General features: G+C 40.1%; 5 protein-coding genes across 6 annotated transcripts; 2 read left to right on the top strand and 3 right to left on the bottom strand.

Annotated features, from left to right (window-relative positions):
- Positions 1–1943: 1943 nt before the first annotated feature.
- Positions 1944–3370, bottom strand: RB195_020025 (uncharacterized protein; the record flags this gene model as incomplete). 2 transcript variants are annotated; one of them, XM_064188140.1, is made up of 5 exons in its annotated part: positions 1944–2125; positions 2198–2243; positions 2303–2389; positions 2467–2583; positions 3296–3370. In XM_064188140.1, the coding sequence occupies 5 exons, from the start codon at positions 3368–3370 to the stop codon at positions 1944–1946; spliced, it is 507 nt and encodes a 168-aa protein (XP_064044020.1). The 2 variants fall into 2 exon arrangements, with proteins under 2 accessions (XP_064044020.1, XP_064044021.1); XM_064188139.1 differs by lacking the exons at positions 2198–2243; positions 2467–2583; positions 3296–3370 and having other exon boundaries at positions 1944–2197; positions 2244–2385.
- Positions 3371–4545: 1175 nt separating this feature from the next.
- On the top strand, positions 4546–5260 carry RB195_020024 (uncharacterized protein; the record flags this gene model as incomplete). The annotated part of the gene is made up of 4 exons (XM_064188138.1): positions 4546–4594; positions 4942–5033; positions 5107–5152; positions 5208–5260. 4 exons carry the CDS (start codon positions 4546–4548, stop codon positions 5258–5260), a joined length of 240 nt encoding a protein of 79 aa, XP_064044019.1.
- A 32-nt stretch (positions 5261–5292) lies between these two features.
- On the top strand, positions 5293–5739 carry RB195_020023 (uncharacterized protein; the record flags this gene model as incomplete). The annotated part of the gene is made up of 3 exons (XM_064188137.1): positions 5293–5325; positions 5379–5494; positions 5574–5739. The coding sequence occupies 3 exons, from the start codon at positions 5293–5295 to the stop codon at positions 5737–5739; spliced, it is 315 nt and encodes a 104-aa protein (XP_064044018.1).
- Positions 5740–7706: 1967 nt separating this feature from the next.
- Positions 7707–8075, bottom strand: RB195_020022 (uncharacterized protein; the record flags this gene model as incomplete). The annotated part of the gene is made up of 1 exon (XM_064188136.1): positions 7707–8075. One exon carries the CDS (start codon positions 8073–8075, stop codon positions 7707–7709), a length of 369 nt encoding a protein of 122 aa, XP_064044017.1.
- Positions 8076–16286: 8211 nt separating this feature from the next.
- Positions 16287–16625, bottom strand: RB195_020021 (uncharacterized protein; the record flags this gene model as incomplete). Its single annotated transcript, XM_064188135.1, has 1 exon — positions 16287–16625. The coding sequence occupies one exon, from the start codon at positions 16623–16625 to the stop codon at positions 16287–16289; it is 339 nt and encodes a 112-aa protein (XP_064044016.1).
- Positions 16626–18252: the final 1627 nt, after the last annotated feature.

Below are 18252 nucleotides of genomic sequence, written 5' to 3'. Positions count from 1 at the left end.
CACAGGCACAGCGCTGCTATGGTGGTTTTATCCCACGAGGTTCACAAAAGGCAGTCCACGTCCAACATGCAGTAGGGCAAGTTCAACGAACATGTACACTGAATTAATAATGCACCCGCGAGTCACACCTTATGTTAAAAGTGTAGTTCGTCTGTTTTTATTTATTTATTTATTTTGATCAGTGGCCCACCAAAAGGATGCGGCAAGGATGAATGCAAACAAATACAGAAAACAAATCATAAAAGATGCTGCCACGCGGTGAATTATTTATTGCTCCTTTGACGTGGTAAGCGAGCAACCTCAAACTTACGTAATTAAATAAATCAAAAAAAATAAAAACAAAATATAAAATCACAATAAAATAAATGAATTAAAGCAAAGAAATAAAAATTCTACAAATTGAAATGAATCTGAGAAAAATGAGAAAATCGAAGATAAGGAATGAAAGAACGAACGAAGCGTACATTCCCTTCTTTTGTTGTTGAATTATCGCTATCTATTATCAAAATCTTGCCTTCCTGGGAGTTCCTTTGCTCTGCTCATGGCAAAGTTGCTCGCATAGTTGGTCGCATTGATACTCGCATATTGCGGTACTCCGGTTGGGAAATTGGGGATCAGCCTTATTGGCTAGTTCTCAGTTGCTTCTTGATCGATCTCACCTTCTGCTTTGTCGTTATCAGCTCTCTGGTGGCCTCCTCGTTCTTGGCTTGGATTTTCTGGGCTTGATGTGGCCAATCACAGATTGCAGAGTGGTGAACCATTTGCCCAGAATGGAAGCATTTAATCCACTACTTGAGGTATGCCTCGTTGAACAAACACCTCAGCTCCAAACAAGTGATACAGCGGTTCTCGTACTGTTATTTCAACTTCCTCCGTTTGCTGTCTCACGCATCTGCGGCTCGCAATCGCAGTCAATCTTTGCGATCCTATCGGCTCTCAGATGCACCATGAAATTTAAAGAACACTACCACGCGGTAATTTATTTATTGCTCATATGACGTGGTAAGCGAGCGATTTCATACTCTGGTAATTAAAGGCATCACCCCACGAATCTGAGGTGGTGCAGACTTCAGGTGGAGTATTCGTATACGGGATGGGAGACTACGGAGAGGGAGGTGATTCCGTTCATTTATTGCTAATTGCCGTAAAAAACGGGCCGGAAGATGCGGCGCCGCACAGGACTGGCGCGCTCCAATCGAACCTCTTGTACAAAATGGTGCGCCAAAACGAATGAAGCCGTATCTTCCGAGCCGTTTTTTACGGCAATTAGGAAGAAATGGACGGAATCACCCTCCTCTTCGTAGTCTCCCATCCTTTATACGAATACTCCACCTGAGATCTGCACCGCCTCAGATTCGTGGGGTGATGCCTTTAAAGCTACAATAAAGCAAATGAAGCAAAGCAATGAAACAAAAATTCTACAAAGTGAAATGAATTCGAGAAAAATGAGAAGTTCGAGAAGCATGAAAAATGCGAAGCTGAGCAATGGAGGAACGAACGAAAGTAAAAAGCGGGCACTTTAATTCAGAAGTATAAGTAAAGGAAATAGAATCTAGCTCCTAGCGGGACAACTAATGAAATAATGACACTGATGAACGTAAAACAGTAAAACAAACGAATAAAGGCGAATTCAGAAGAAACGGTCCGAAGATCGTAAAGGTAGGGGAAAGACGATTTAACTTAGGATTGCTTTGCAAACACTGTGTTTTTTTTTTGTTTTTTTTTTGCTGAAACTAGGGAAAAAGGTTCACGGGGTTTCAAGATGGAAAAGCTGGGGTAGATCAACTTCTCTCAGCCTGTGTCGGAAAATTTTGCTGTTTTCGGCCATCTTAGGAAGGAGGCAAAACCATTTAGAAGTTCGAATGAGACGAGACCTCACATTGTTTGAAACTTTTTTTTTGAAACTCCCTTAGGCTCACCTTGAAGGAAATCTGGAGGATAATTCATTTTATACAAATCGTCAATCTTTTGTGGATGTAAAGAGCGATCAAAGGCGCCTCAGAACGTATCCCATTATCCCATAAACGTATCTCAAAAAAGTCGCTGTTATTGCAGCTGGTCTCGATTGAGTCCTCGATTTTCTGCTGAAGTCGATCCATCGTCATGAAAACTATGCGTGCTCTGTCTAGAAGGGATGCAGTTTCCACATCAGAGATCATCTTGTGACGAATTGATGGTTTTTCAGGATCCAGGTTACCTGCAGCGTAATTGTACTCTTCCAGCACCCTGTCGACGTTAAAGACCTCTGATTCCAACGTTGCCTTCGCAGTCCGGAATCCTCAGCCGCTGCGTCCTAGAGTACATCCTTCGGTCCTCGACTGCGACTGGGGGCTCCATAGCTATCGTCGCGATTAATTCTTGACGTTTGGATAGAGTTGTCATCATGGTGCTGAACTAGCCGTACGAATATGCAACTGACGGGAATTGAGAATCAAACAGCATAGCATGCAGTAATAATGAACTCACCTTTTTTTCTCGATCCGTGTCCACTAGAAGCGATGCACTATGTAAGAGATTCAGTGAGCCACTCTTGATTCTACGCTGGTCTTCTGCTCCATGTTTGATCGACGTCGCGGACCACTTCTTTATCAACAAACTCAAAAGAAATCAAACTTGGGGAATAAAACGAGTGGTAAAAAAGGCAATGAAAAGACAACGCAAGAATACAACTGCAAGGCTAAAAGGAAAGAAAAGGACTGGAACAGCTTAGAGCTCTGACCTTTTCAAACAGAAGAATGTGGGCGAGCTGAGCTCGGTGTTATGGTTCGGGAGCACCGATCTGCCCTCAGATAATGATTTGTGAAGCTACAAATGAGTCATCAACAAGAACGTTTAGAACGTTTAGAATCGAATGAAGAACGTGTTAGAGAGATGAGAGCACTTTCTGTTGAAGTTATATAATCCAAATCCTATTCTGGAACTGCTTAGTCAGAAAACCCAGTATTTACTGATCACCAGCTTAGTTTCATTTCAAAATATTAGTAGGGAATATGCTGAACCTGAGACTATTCTCCTACAAAACAAAATGTTTCAATAATATTTTTATTTCAGTGCTCTATAGATGAGTATGTTTTGGTACTTGGTACACATATCCAATTCTATATCTCATTCTATAAATATGCACTTTTGTCCACGGCGGGACAGGTAGTACTTGAAGTTTGTGAATAGGAACGTTGCCGATTGTGTTAAATATCTCTGAATTCACTTAAAAATATAACAATAATAATAACAATATGCGTGAATGATTGGTAACGGAAATGGCAATACTCTTCTTCCCTCTTGCTGCATCCCATACCCGTAGACGACATCTGCGGGAGTTATCCGAGCGATATTGCGGGAAAGGCTGGATTTCACATGTGTTAAGGAGCATTACCTAATGTCCTTTCTCTTCCTGTTAGTAAAATCTAACAACTCCCGGGTCTTTTTTTTGACATTTTAATGATGATTTCTTAGAAAATGGATTTCCAGTGTAAATATATAGGGATCGACTGAAAGGTGCTGTATTTTGCTAATTGCTTTAAGGCATTGAATTTTATGGAATAGAAATAAAGTGGAGTTTTGAATTTCGAGAACTTTAGTAGTGCCTATTGATTACGAAACATGTACATACGAGGTGAACGTTTGGGAACGTGCAGAGCGACTGTTCTATGGTAACCCTAGGTTGTCTGAGTGACCTTCGGCAGTGCAGTGTGGGCTCTGTGTCGAACAGGAAATTATCTATACCAGTGTTTTATTGGGTGGTTTAGGCTTCGCAATTACATAATGTAGTTATATTGTAAGCGGGGAAAATGTCAATACTTTGAATGAAATGATAGGATGAACAGTCCAGTACTTTGGGGCAGATTCAGTTCAGGGCTCAATCAACGAGCTTCTTAGAAGTATATAAAATTATTCAACGAACGTTTTTTTAAAACATGATTTCAGGCTGCTCGTAATAGTCAGTGTAGTGTGTGTCACTAATTATAATGTTAAGCTTCTTCGGGTACTGCGTTATGGTTCAGACTTGTTCATCATCGGATCTTGAACCGCAATCGGATCGACTAGATGGCCAAGTGGCGTGATACGCCTGGAACCAGAGGAAACCACCCCCACCTGGATATTTTCGACCCAGTGACGCCTTCACAGGATACTTGCACAAATTAGACTTTGTGCTAGCTAATGTGTAAATGTCCTTCCAGAAATGTGCTTCACCGGATGGAGTTTGCGAATTACCTCCAAACACGCATAGACTTTACCTTGGTCAACAAAGTAAAAAGACAGATTTGATAGATGTTTCAAATCTATAGGCAAAACTGAAACACTCAATTTTTCGCGCACAACTTTGGTTCAATTTCTCACCTGAACGAATCCACATTGAGTCCTATGGACTGTTTAACATGTTACATGCTGGTGTATTCCTTGATCTCCTTCACTGTTGGGTAGTTTCTTCTCAAAACGTAGTTATCAACAAAGCTATTGCCTGCTTAATTCAGTGAATTATCACAAGTAGTGAAAAACACGCTCTAACTGGACAACCTCGCTCTGTTGGCACGTGATTTTTTCAAAATGCTGCTTCCTTATTTTGTGCTATTGCGTTTTAGTCATCACAAAATAAGTGAGTTCCATTATTCCAATTTCCGTTCGTTAGTTATGTTGGAGTGAATGCCTGGAACTGGAATGATAATCTTAGATTTTGGTACATCTCTCAATGTGCCCATTTCTCTATACCTTCTTTCTTCTCTTCGTGGCCGGGGAGCAAGTAAGGCAGAGAGGGTCGTTCACCAACCATTCAGAAGTGAAGGGGGCCGGAGCACCGACTATCGTATTTATGCGCAACAGAAAAGGAGTGTAACGAATGTAACATCTTCAACTGTAGTATTATGCACATAGTCTGCCCCGTATGAGGTAGACCCTACTTCCCGTTGTGAAGGAATTTCCAAAGGTAGAAAACTTACCATCCAGACTACAGCGACCCAGTTCTGTTATCGAAGGCAGAACAGAATTACACGCCTGCAATCTTGATGAACAGAGAACTGTTTGAACAGATTGAGGAAGTGAGTAAAAAAAATTACTATCGCACTTATCTAGTTAACTAGTTTATCACCAGTTCATGGAAATTTTTTACAGTCTTGTCCGGCGCGTCATTTGTTGTGTTCCATGAAGAAACCTAGAGGTAGCATACAAGATTGGTTGATCAAAGTGACAGGATGCATTGGGGAATTGTGAAGGATACGGAATGGTAAGACTGAATCTGGACCCGCTGTTGGGAATCACTGGGTAGCACGTCGCCCTAAATTACCACTGGTGGATAGAATGGCGAATCTGTCATCTATAAGTCTAGCCAAGGTAGGATCAGATACATTTAGTCTCTGTGTTTCTAACTTGAAATAAAATTTCAGAGAACGGTGATTCAAGCAGAGCGGCAGAGGGAGCCACTGCAGGCACGTTTGCAATACTCTGTAGACCAGTTGCAATTCTGCATGAAATGTTTCCGAAGAGTAGCAAGGAAGTTCGAGTAAGAAGATGAATTGGTTAAGTGTAGTGTGTGTGGGGGGGAGGGGATGTGAGCATGCGAGAAGTGCGAAAGATTTCAGGTTCGGATTTCTCAACAGTTTCACCGTTGCAATTATTGTTCTAATTGTTACTCAGCAGCAGCAGTCGTTGTTGTTCGATTTGTTGTTTGCTATTGCTATGCGCAAACCACACATTTCCTACTGTTCCCATTCAACCGCCTCTCATATATCGTGCATGTATTTCTAAGTGTCACTTTTTGTGAAGTTGTTGTTGACTGATATTGTTGCTGAGAGATTTTCCGCATGCTGCTCGTGTACTTAGAAATTGTAAATTATGTAGGTACACATTGTTGATAGTTAATTTTACACTGCTAGTCCAAAGAAAAACCCACGAGCTCTTGAGATTCAATTCACTGCGCGGTCGTATGTGACACTAATACATGTACATAAGAATGTGGAAAGCACATATAATTAATGTGAACAAAAACAAATAACAAAAGCAAGCGTGAAGTATTCACCGACAAAAGTGGCCTTAAATAGGAGCAATTTGCCATAAAACATGATCATGTCATGAAATAGTGGATCACACTATAAAACAGCAAACTGTCAAACAAAGTGTCAATTTGGACATCACTTTCCTGTAAACGCGAGAGAACTTACATGTGCCTGAAAGGCAGATCACAAGGGCAAACAGCAATTCAGAAATCACCTAAGAAGTCCCAAAAATTGTAACTTCTCATTTTCATCCCTTAAATGCAACGTCTGACCAATCCATACACAGCAGGTTTTAATCGAAGCCCATCTGTCGGTTACTGTGGTGTGCTCTTGAGGAATTCATCCAGTTTATTTTTTGAATTTTTCGCGAAGTCCCAGTCTTTTTCTTTTCCGTCCCTATCGTTTACAAAGCCCACTTGTCATTCGTTGAAAATGCTGTGCACAAACATTTTTTTATTCCAGGTAGACAACTTGAACATTAAAGTCGCCGGGAGGCTTCCGACGGCACGAGTTCTGCTTACGTTAAGGCACATCATTTCCTCTGGAATCCAGCTGTTAAAACTTCAACTCTTAAGGAATTAAAGAAGCGTTGATGATAGGTGACCTGTTGCAAAGTGACCAACATGATGCACACTACACAGCAAAACGCGTAGAACGCCCATATGTAGTTGATTTACAAATTGCTGTAAATTCGATCTGTTTCTCGGTTTTCTAGAGTGCCGTTAAAGGCATCGCTCCATGAATCTGAGGTGGTACGAATTTTAGGTGGAGTACTCGTATACGGGATGGGAGACTACGGAGAGGGGATGATTCCGTCCATTTCTTCCTAATAGCCGTAAAAAACGGCCCGGAAGATACGGCTTGAGGCGTTCTGGCGCACTATTTTCTACAGGGTGTTCGACTGGAGCGCGCCAGCCTTGTGTGGCGCCGCATCTTCCGGGACGTTTTTTTACGGCAATTAGGAAGAAATGGACGGAATCACCCCCCTCTCCATAGTCTCCCATCCCGTATACGAGTACTCCATCTAAATTCTGCACTACCTCAGATTCGTGTGGTGATGCCTTTAAAGGCATTGCCCCACGAATCTAAGGTAGTACGGACCTATTCACATAACTCGGCCCTGATTTGAGGATTGACGAGCCTGCGTTTCATTACATACTCAATACTCATCTATGATCTGATTTTTAACGATTCCATGATAAAGTATTTGAAAGTTCACAGTTCCACAATTTTCATACAAGCTGAAAAAATGGAGAAGTCAGGGAAGTTTGGGTAGCAGAAAATGTGATGCCGAGCTCATATGGTCTCAAATGTTCCTGCAATTTCAAAATAACAATTTTTTCGTGGAAAACAGATCCACTGAACACGAAGGCTCAAATTTTCCCAGGAACGTACGTGAGCACAATCGCTGGGAATCACCGGGACCATAGCTTTCAGTTGAGCGTTTGGCTTTGCCAAGCTGTCAGACTTGATTCCCTGGACACACGTACCTCGGCGCAGTTTCGAACTTAGACTTTTAGTAGTTTGCTGACACATCGTTCTTGATCCATCGTTCTTCAACCACTTCGCACGTAGTCTTCCACAGTCACTATTTGCCACCCTATGGACCATCTTTCTCATCCAGCATGTACAAACGAACTGCTCAGACGACGCGTATAGAAATCAATTCAGATAGTTTCAACATTCGTTACAATGCTCATTGGGAGCAAGCTCCCTAGGCTACCTTGCACTTTTGGATGGATGGCATTCTATGTACACAGCAGAACACTCGAGTTCAGAAAATGTGCTCTCCTGTATGTTTTCACGGACAACACCCACTACCGTATCCACACGACATAAGCATCTGCTCTTCCGCTGCATTTCAATCGGCTGCACGAAATGCGAGCCTTCGAAAATATTTGCACTGTCATAGCTGAACGGGCGTGAAGAGGACACGGGGAAGAAACTCGTGCCATCGCAGTTCAGTTTGCGCAAGCCGGTGAAGTTCGTTTTTTTTCGCGGTTCGAAGTCAAGTTGCATCTCAATTGAGTCAAATAGTGGATCTCTCGGTGTTGATGAAGCATGTCTGCTTCGCAGTCCTGCCATCATGCAAGTCTAGTGCTAGAAAGTAAGTTCAACATCCTCTGGTCTAGAAATTTCTAAAATGCAGCAAACTCATGCCAATTTTATAAAATAGTTGTCTTCATGTGTCATATTGAAACATGTCTATTTCAGATAGTTATTATAGTACTATTATAATATTATTAAGAAATTATTACTGCTAATTATTACAGCTGATATTATATTTGTATATTATATTATTATTTTATAGTATGTTACATTATCTACACTATATATTATTTTATTATAATTGATTAATGATTTTTAATAAGAGCTTCAATTCTTGAAATTCCATTAATGATACCTGGTTTGGAGAGAAGGGATCCTGTGCATTGTTGTTTAGGGGCTACATTATTCTCTTTTCTTTTTCTTTCTTTCTTTCTTGTTCTTTTTGATGTGGACAAATCAAATTACATACGCTACTACATGAATCGATGGTTCGTTGCATACCAGTTAGGAAGAGAAGGGACGCTGACCACATTCCCCCACGGTTCTAATCCCTGAAATTATGTGGTCTTAGAAAGTGCAGAGGAGTAAACCTGGTCCATCACGTTTGGTTGGGATTAGAGATTAGTGGATGCTTTGATCCGTGGAATGACGTCAAACCTCCAAGGTTCTAAGTTGAGGAAGCCATAAAATTTATGTTATGGACCAATTTTTTCATTCTATTTTCATTTTTTTTATTTTCATGCTAAACAACTATAAATACTCCTTACTATTAGTATTATTAGTTTTTGTTTTATTATTCTGCACTTATATTACATGACGTAATTATCCATCATCGTCCCGTTATCTTCGCACCGCCGCTAAATATCCCTATAGATCTCGTGAAAAATTTCCATTAGCAAGTTCATTTGATGAATTTTCAAATGTGCAGAATGCAGAATCCTTTAGTTCGAGAAAATATTGAAATATAATATAATATACAATCTAATTAATATTTTATTACGAAAAACCGTTACACAATTTTATTGCGTGCGTATATTCTGTTGGAGAAGATTTGTATGTTGTAACCTATAATTGTCCGAAATAATTAAAAAGCGTTCACTTTTTAAACATATTCACAGTATATTTACATGCCCTTAAGCTTAGAGACTTTTTTTTTTCAAATGGAACCCCAGTTTTCTAAGAGTTGCTGCGGCAGCTACTATTTCTTGTTTTCTGGACATGGAAATAATTACTGCCAATTTCTCCCTGATTCCTCAGTAGGTTTCAAAAGAAAAATGTCAAATTTTATGTTATTTGAACATCACCGCTTTCTCTATGCTAGTGTTTAGTAATTAATGTTTTTCGTTTTTTTTTTTGTTATTTTTTCGAACAACAACTTTTTAACCATTCCTTTTCGTCGTACAGGAAATAACTAGGAACTAACTGCGGTAATGTATTATACTTCTTCATGCTGTGCATGCTTATTGATCCAAAAAATGATATCCCAATTCTATTCGGAATAGAACATCATTCAACTGAGTTCGAGTCCTAGTCAGATGCCACTGAAGTGAGCAGCGGTTCTTTTAGCAGAAAACTCCTTTTTCTAAAGAAAGTTCAAAGCGCGGTTGAAATCTAATGTCAATCACACGTTTCCAACGCTGACTTCGTGGATATGATGAAGTCGGGGCCATTGTTCAGCTATGAAACACATCAGTCACACAGTTCGTCATTGAAACTGCAGCATATGAACGAAAAGTGACAATTGTGACGTGATGCGGGGCATATTGCAAACGGAACGGCGGCACCAATTCCAATGCACGCATAAAAATCGCACAGCGACATTTGAGATCGACGAGACTAATTCTATGAGGTAAAAAGCGGTAGATCGAATAGACCAAGATCCAAGCAATTATTTTCCGTCTGGAATCAAAAATCGCTCTGCATTTTGTGCATACGATTGTACGCTTGTGTATTTCATCACGACACTTTTGCTTAGCGAAATATTTTTGGTCGATGACAATTCTTTAAAGCCTAGGGAACACTAGAATAAGAATTTCAGGCAGCAAAAAATGTTGAGGTACGACCCTACTTCGAAACTTCTCAGACACCTTTTTATATTTTCCATTGAGAACGTCAGCTATATACATACAAAGAATAAATAATATAAACAGTCCGTCCATTTCTTCCTAACACAAATAATAATAATTGTTATAACAATGCTCATACAACCACAACTAATTAGAACTTCTGATGTAAAAGCCTAAAATTCTGAAAACTGCTAGTAATCAAATGGATGGATAACCTTTCCTCCTTGAACAAAAGTTTATTTCGTGTTCAGGGACACCTCCAACGACATGTGAAGCACTTTTACCTACCAGAAGAACACGAAAGGGCTAATTTTCAATAATGCTTAATAATTCAAGGATTCATCTAATCCTTATACGTTATTAAGCAGGAATTTCTTAAGGAAAAAAGAGACAACGTAGCCAGAAAAATATGTAAGACTTTGTTGTGCAAAATATATATTACTTGACGTAGTTCAAAAAGCTTTCCGTTGTTGATCTGTTGCGTATGCACTCCTTTAAGACCTGTTTTCTATGGCCTCCGATGCCAACTCCTCCTACAATTTGGTTTCTGCAAATTTTCGAATGATTTCTGCTCCCTTTTCTAAAAACTTGTCGGATCAACAACTAAACGAATTATTCCTTTTCGCGCTATTAAAAGTAACAGTCCATCGACTCTCAAAATTTCCGGAAGTTTCTCGTGTCTATCGTATCTACAAGGCTTTCACGCTTCTACACTACGTTTTTCTTCCTGTGTTTGCACGAAAATTGTGATCGACCACCGGTTCTATAATTTTACGGATAAAGTCACAGGCGTATCAATCCACTTGGGATGCGCCAACGTGTTTTACTGGAATTCGTAATCGTTAAGGTTTTGGAACCCGTGTTGGCCTACACAATGACTTGCGGGGACCAGCCGATGATCACGTCAGTGTTTTTTATCCTCCCAGACAGGTCTGGTACCAATTTATCGACCCCGGAGGGATGAAGGGCTTGGTTTGCACAAGGGCGGTTTCGAACCCTCGACCTTGTGGCTAAAACGGACCTCTAACCGACTGCTCCACACCCGCCCCTATTCGGGTAACTTAACATTAAAATCTACTTTCCTTTACTTTTTAGGAGTGCCTTTAGATATACTACAAAAGCTAGAAGGCTTCTACCCTACAACTGTTCTGAAAATATCAAAGGAACGAAAAATTAAAGGACATACCGTACCCCAATAATCGAACCAATCCTCCTCACATCGAGTTAAGGCTATATGGAGTGGAATAATCTATGGCTTTGGATAGATCTTTGCTGTTTCCTCGATTTTCTCCTCTATATAATTTCTACTTCGTAGAACTTCTTACGGAACTAAGCCACCGAATAATGAAAACGTTTTGCTGAATTTGAACTACGAGACGAGATAGCCTACCTGTTCTACGGTGTTTTACGGGACCCAGGTACTGGATTTTGTTTGAAAAAAAACCTGACTCTGACAAACCACTTCAAGATCCGTCAATGGCTCCTTCAGGCAGAGCAAGCTCCCCCTCCCCCAGAAAAAAAATCTGAAAATTTCACGGGGAAAAAATGGAAGGAATATTTTTAGGAACTAAGTAGCAAAATTCCATCACATTCTGCGTACTCTCACATAATACCACTGTACCAAAAAACTCGGCAAATCTCGGCATATAAGATCGGAAAAGCAGGGACCGGAGATTTTTTAATGCTGTAATATATGAGTTTTGGCTTCATTTGTCGCGACAATGTCCTCTATGAGGACTGTGAATAAAAAAGTGTGCAATGTGCTTTTTTGTCTTGAAATAATTGTCGGCAATATGATAGGAACGCGAATTTCCCTTCATCATAGCTTAACAACTGTGTGCGGAGCTAATTTCCTCTGCCTATTCTGAAGCAATAATCTTAAGATAAAATGATGTAGAGTCTGAATCATGGAAATTAAAAAAGGCGCTCCATCTCTGCTGTCTTATTGGATTTAAAATGACCAGGATAAGAGTATAAAGATCCATCGATAACGATGCCATATGAGGAGTGTGAGGCTTCCCCACTCTCATTAATTAACGGCAACACTCTGTGCTGCGCCACCTATGTATGTGCATGGTTCTCTTACCCTTGTAATGTTCCACACTGTGTATAACTTTTCTCCCATGAACGTGGGTTATCATATCGTCAACTGTTTCGTCATTTTGCACTTATTTCCATCCTCAGTTAATGAGGAGCAACCATGGAGAATTGATCGAATTCTCCAAACGCTATCACACACACACACTGTCCTACTTCTTCTCCTGCTGTGCTGGTGTATATTATAGGGTGCTGACAGAGATTGCGCAAAAACACGGACACTCGCCACTGTTCCTAATACGTACTTTTGCCGGCTAACCAGAGAAAAACGTCGCACTTTGCAAGGGCACTCTGCAGATGAATTCAGAGAATGCGTCACTTCTTCGAATGTCCAAAATCGAATGTCACGGGAAAGGACGTTCGGAAGTCTTATTTGGACGTTTCACTTCTCATCCCAATAGCAATGAAATGTTGTTGTTGTTGTTGTTCGTTCTCTAGGGCAAAATACGGCGAAGTGTAATTGTAGGATGTATACACATCTCAACTCCGAGTGCTGTTTTCTCATTTTTTTTCTTCCTGATCGATAAAAATCAAGTTTTATATGACTGAGTTGTATAGTTTTCCTACAACTAGGGCCTTTATGTTTTTCTGATGTGAAGCCGCTCTCCATATTCATTCTGAAGTTCTTTTATAGACTCATCTTCGATTATTTTAAACAAAATATGACTTTTGCACAAGTTTAAAATACTTGTGAAGTGGTATAATAACTGCTCAACACTGTCGTTTTGATTGCTTATTTCTTTCATATTTCTTCATTATATTTCTTCTTATTATTATTTATTAAATTTCTTTTATGCTATACAATACACACCCTAACGCATTCAATCTGAAGCTAATTAGAATATTTGTTTCCTAATATGCTCACATGAATTAATGTCAGTCAAGTCCACTATAGACATTTAAATTTTAAAAAAGCTTCACAAATAATAGTAAGAAATAAAGAGGAACTAAGTTGTGTTATGGTTATGTATGTCTGCATTCGGGGTTCTGTATTTTCGGTACTTTCCTTACTGACGTGATTCCCCTGGACAGAGAGAGTCTGCACTAAAACACGAATCTTTGCTTGAGCTTACTTGAACGTTTCGGTGAGCCTTCGACCAGTAAGTGCTCGGATGTGGGAGAGAGGGATTAATGTCATCTCTGTTCTGCCACAACATCGATAAGGGAAGTTAGGATAGTTAGGGAAGTTCATAAAGTAGTAGAACACGCAAAATGTCTTCAGATGCATTATCTAGATTAAATGGACTTGCAAAAAATAACACCGCACTCGGATCTGAATTACGTGACATATTTCGGACATAACTATTTGCAATGTGTAAAAGTCCACTTTTTTCAATGATCGTAGCATAGAAATGGAGCCGCTGTATCCAGAAATGACAGATTGGAACCCTCTTAAGAGCCGTTAATGTTACCTTCCCAAAGGATGGGTTCTTTTCAAAGCTGAATAAGGAGAAAATCTTTGTTTCTGCATAATCTGCTTCTGGAAACCTGCCATAAAACTTGTGCATCCTGTGAGAATCCCAAATATTTGTGCGATGGTCACCAAAGCATTGATTTCATATACACTCACCATTCTGTATGGCAGCTCCTCTGCTTACCACAAATCAAGATCTTTTCTCAGTAATTCTCAGTAATTTGTGACGTGACACTTATTTTAGAGAAAAAAAATAAAATGTGTAAATAAATGTAAATATGTATGAAGGTCATAAGTGTCAGCTCGAAAAGCAACCGGTGTTCGTAGTGAGCCGGCATTTAAACTCCTCGGACAAAATTTGGACCACTACTGCCGCTACTAAGCACTTTCCTAAAAAGAAATTATGAGATCGTTCTGGAATAGGAAGTTGAAATTTACGATTCACCAATATTTTCTAGTGATTTTTTCGCTTAGAAGAAGACATTACACATTAACTTATTGCTCCTTGCAACATTTAGTGAATTGCTCGCAAATCTCAATTCTGTGCAATCCATCTGAATCGTCGCCCTTGCAAAGAGACATCATCTTATCAGTAGGGTTCAAGGTAATTGTCAAGGTTTTTGGAAGTGCGAGATAAGTGTGGGAGACAAGAGATCGTTCCTTTTTCTGTCGCGTGCCATATTCGTGCAACTTGCAGGATTGTGCACTTTTTTAAAGCCGTCGGTGGAACAATTTCTTTCATCACACCAATCTCCACAAATGGTTCAACGCACCTGCAATTACTGTATCAATACATGGACTGAAATGTGTGAAGTCTGTTACGGAAAGAGTGTGACTCTTGAAGGAGTTAAGTTTTTTTTTCAGTTGAGTTTTCACGCATTATCATATATGAGAAACGTAGCTAATTCCATGCATAATATAGTCGACTCCTAAAATATTAAGCCGTGCTCACGCGACGCCTCTGCCGCGACGCACACTAACAAATGATGAATGTTTGATGACTTAAGTTAGTGAATGGAAGTTAGATTTGAAGTGAACATCCAAGTGCCTTTTTACTCGATTTGCTTCTTTTCTTGGTTTGGTTTAATTTAATCAGTATTGCGGACCAAATTTTCTAGGGTCAGAAAATTCAAAGCGACTTCTCGCAGCCATAGCGACGAGTTTGTTTGACTTTTGACAATACGGGAACTTTCTTGGACCGATTCTCGGACTTAAAGGCATCACCCCACGAATCTCGAGTGGTATGGATTTCCGGTGGAGTATTCGTTCACGGGGTTGTAGATTATGGGAAGGAGGGTGATTCCGTTCATTTCTTCCTAATTTCCGTAGAAAACGGCCCGAAAGATACGGCTTCGAGCGTTCGCGTTTCTACAAGGAGTTCGATTGGAGCGCGCCAGCCCTGTGCGGCGCCGCATCTTCCGGGCCGTTTTTTTACGGCAATTAGGAAGAAATGGACGGAACCACACCCCTCTCCATAATCTACTATCCCGTATACGAATACTCCACCTGAAATCCGCACCCCTCAGATTCGTGGTATGCTGCCTTTAACTTTGCCATTTCACGTTTATTTATTTTAACTTTTCTTTTTCTTCTTGAAAGTATGACAAGTAATACTTCTCAAACATTTTGCAGTAAAGTGGTTGGCCGAATGAGATTTTTTCGTCAACTCATCCCTCATTCACAACATTGTTCTCTGTTTCCAATCTATGGCTCTTTAATTCTCATAGGAATCGAGACACCAAAAGTCTGACGCTATATGTATTTTAGAAATCAAGGAAGCAAACAATTTATTTTAAATCGTTGGCGTCGTTTCCGCACAAAATTCTTCTCAGATTAAACTTCGGATGTTACAGATATTATTCGTTTATTATCCTTTCTTTATATCTATTTAAGATTAGTAAATAGCAGATTCGGAAATATTTACAAGCGATGTTCGAGATTTTATTTAAAGGTAGCGTATCATAAAGTTGACGTAGTGTGGAACACTGATGGAAAACATAGAGTTTCAGGGTGCAGATTACGAAATTTTGCCGAGGAAAAAGTGGCAAACGTGAAACTCGGTAGACAACAGAAACGATCAAACACCAAGTAGTAGAAAAAGCAAAATTGCTGAAATGTTGTTGAAATGTTGGTATTAAAATATTTCCATTTTTATTCTAAAATCTATGAAATATTCTTAAATACTGATTAAAGTATTAGGTTGGTGCAAAGAAGTGCAGGTTTTTCTACCTAAAATCTAAATTAATATAACTCAGATCTAACAAAATTCATTTAATCAAAGTAATCTCCATTACAATTAACGCAATTTTGCCAACGAGAAACGAGCTTCTTAATGCCAATATCATAAAAGTCTGGGGTTCTGGAAGCGATGAACTCACCGAAGGCAGTTTCTGCATCGTCTTGGTTTCTGAAGTGTTTCTCCCGCAAGAAGTTATCAAGGTGCTTGAAAAAGTGAAAATCAGTAGGCGAAATGTCTGGCGAGTATGGTGGATGATCCAGAGTTTCATAGTTCAACTCAACTGCAACTTTTGCCGTGTGATCAATGAGACGTGAGGTCTAGCGTTGTCATGAAGTAGGATTGCTCCTTTTCTATTGATCAATGCCGGGCATAAACTTCGCAGTTTCTGGTGCATTTCGTCGATTTGCTGGCAGTACTTTTCTGCTGTAATTGTTTCACCCGGGTTCAGAAAGGTATAGTGGACCATACCCGCTGCAGACCACTAAACCGTAACCATAATCAAGTATTGGTGGTTTTGGCTTTGGGGTGTGGGCTTTTGGGGACGGCTGTTCCATGTGATTAGCTTCGACTATCGCCTTCAATAAGTCGTCTTCGAGGTGTTCGCCTTCGAGGCTGATGTTGCCGGCACGAAACTTTTGGAACCAACATTGTACTGTGCATTCGTTGATACTTCCCCGGCCCCATACTTCGTTGATATTTCGAGCGGTTTGAGCGGCAGTCCGGCCCAATTTGAACTCGTAGAAGTAAATTTGACGAAAATTGCGATTAGACATCTGAAAATAAAAACCAAATTATTTTTATAATAAGCGACTTGAATTAAATTCCATATACATATTTAGAAAACTCATATAATAAGCTTTCCAACAATGTATAATACCTCGTAAAAAAGCCTTAGTTTATCAAAAAAAAAGGTGTTGAAACTAATAAAACAAAAAAAACCAGCATTTCTTTTGCACCAACCTAATACATAACACGACAAGACAAATAAAAGAGAAAACATCGGCATAGGCTTCCTTAAAGAGAAAAAAACGAAAAAATGAACATTTTGTTTCGGCAATGTAAAATGGGACGACACTTCGCTGAGTCAAATTTAGAAGAGTAAGGAACTTGAAATCACTGAACTTGGAATCACTTCTAAAAGATGAGGAGTTTAATTGTACGTAGTTTTCAGCAGTTCAAAAGTTGATTTAATGAAATTTTCTGGAAGATTGCGAACATCTTCGCAATAAGAGCATTTCATGAAATACTTTGAGTGGCTTTTCATAGAGAAAGAATTGCCCCACGAAATAGCTTTTCCGCCGTTTTTCCCCCTCCTAGCGTTTTTGGAATTTAGATTGGACAAGTCATTTAAATGTGGAAAATGCCATTTTTCCCATCTCTTTTCTCCCGTAAATTTGGAAAAGCGACGAAACTTTGAAAATCGCAAAACACAGACTCTGATAGAGAAAATCCCTGGCTAGAAAACACTGAAAGGTAACTGCAGTTGGAGAAACCCCGGATCTGAGCCCCTTAGACTATCACTTGTGGGGTTATGTGGAGTAGTAGGTGTACAGTGAACGTATCAACAACAATAATCACTTAAAACAGAGAATCACAGACGTTATTTACTCTGTTACACCAGACGTCCACAACCGTGTGTGGGAAAAACTTGAGTATCCTTTAGATATGTGTAAGGCAACAAATGGAGGTCACATCGAATTACACTGAATAAGTAAGAAACTTGAATAGGTTTCCTTTTTATATGGTGAAGATAGTACATTTCTATCTTATTTTTTTTTTTGGTTTCCTGTGCACATTGACCTTACAGACACCTTATAATGTTAATATAGATAAGTCAAAACAACCTGATGCCTGGTGCAGTTGAGTAGTCTGCTGGTGTAGAAGTGGGACAGAAGTGGGACAGTGGCGTTAGCGGTTGCAGTCGATGCCGGACCTAAAGGATGGAGTCGAGGTTGGAATCGCTAGCTCGGCAGCTTCTTCGCACGTGCTGGCTCCACCGCACGTTTCGAGCGCTGCGACTTACGCAACTGCACTTCGGGTCGTTTTCACCCGACCTCACGTAGTAGAGTCAAAACGACATAAAGCTCGGTGCGGCTGCGTAGGCGGCTGCGCTCGAAGCACTGCAGTGGAGCGTAGCGGTTAAGATTCAGAGAGAACCCTTACTGGCACCATCCATCGCTGCAGTTCGACTCCAACCACTTTCTCCACCGCGCCGCTTCGAACGTAGCCGCTTACACAACTGCGCCGTGCTTCATATCGTTTGGATCCGACCATACGGAAACACCGAATAAGAGAATGATTTTGGACAGGGATGTCGAATATATCATTCCTTTACTTTTTCTTTAGTTTCCTGCTAGGAATTACTTTTATGAAATTACTCCAGGAGATTCTCGGACATTG

This window comes from Necator americanus, chromosome II, assembly GCF_031761385.1.
Source record: "Necator americanus strain Aroian chromosome II, whole genome shotgun sequence".
Taxonomy (NCBI): Eukaryota; Metazoa; Nematoda; class Chromadorea; order Rhabditida; family Ancylostomatidae; genus Necator; species Necator americanus.
The sequence above is the reverse complement of the archived record's forward strand: the minus strand, read 5'-3'. Positions and strand labels throughout refer to the sequence as shown.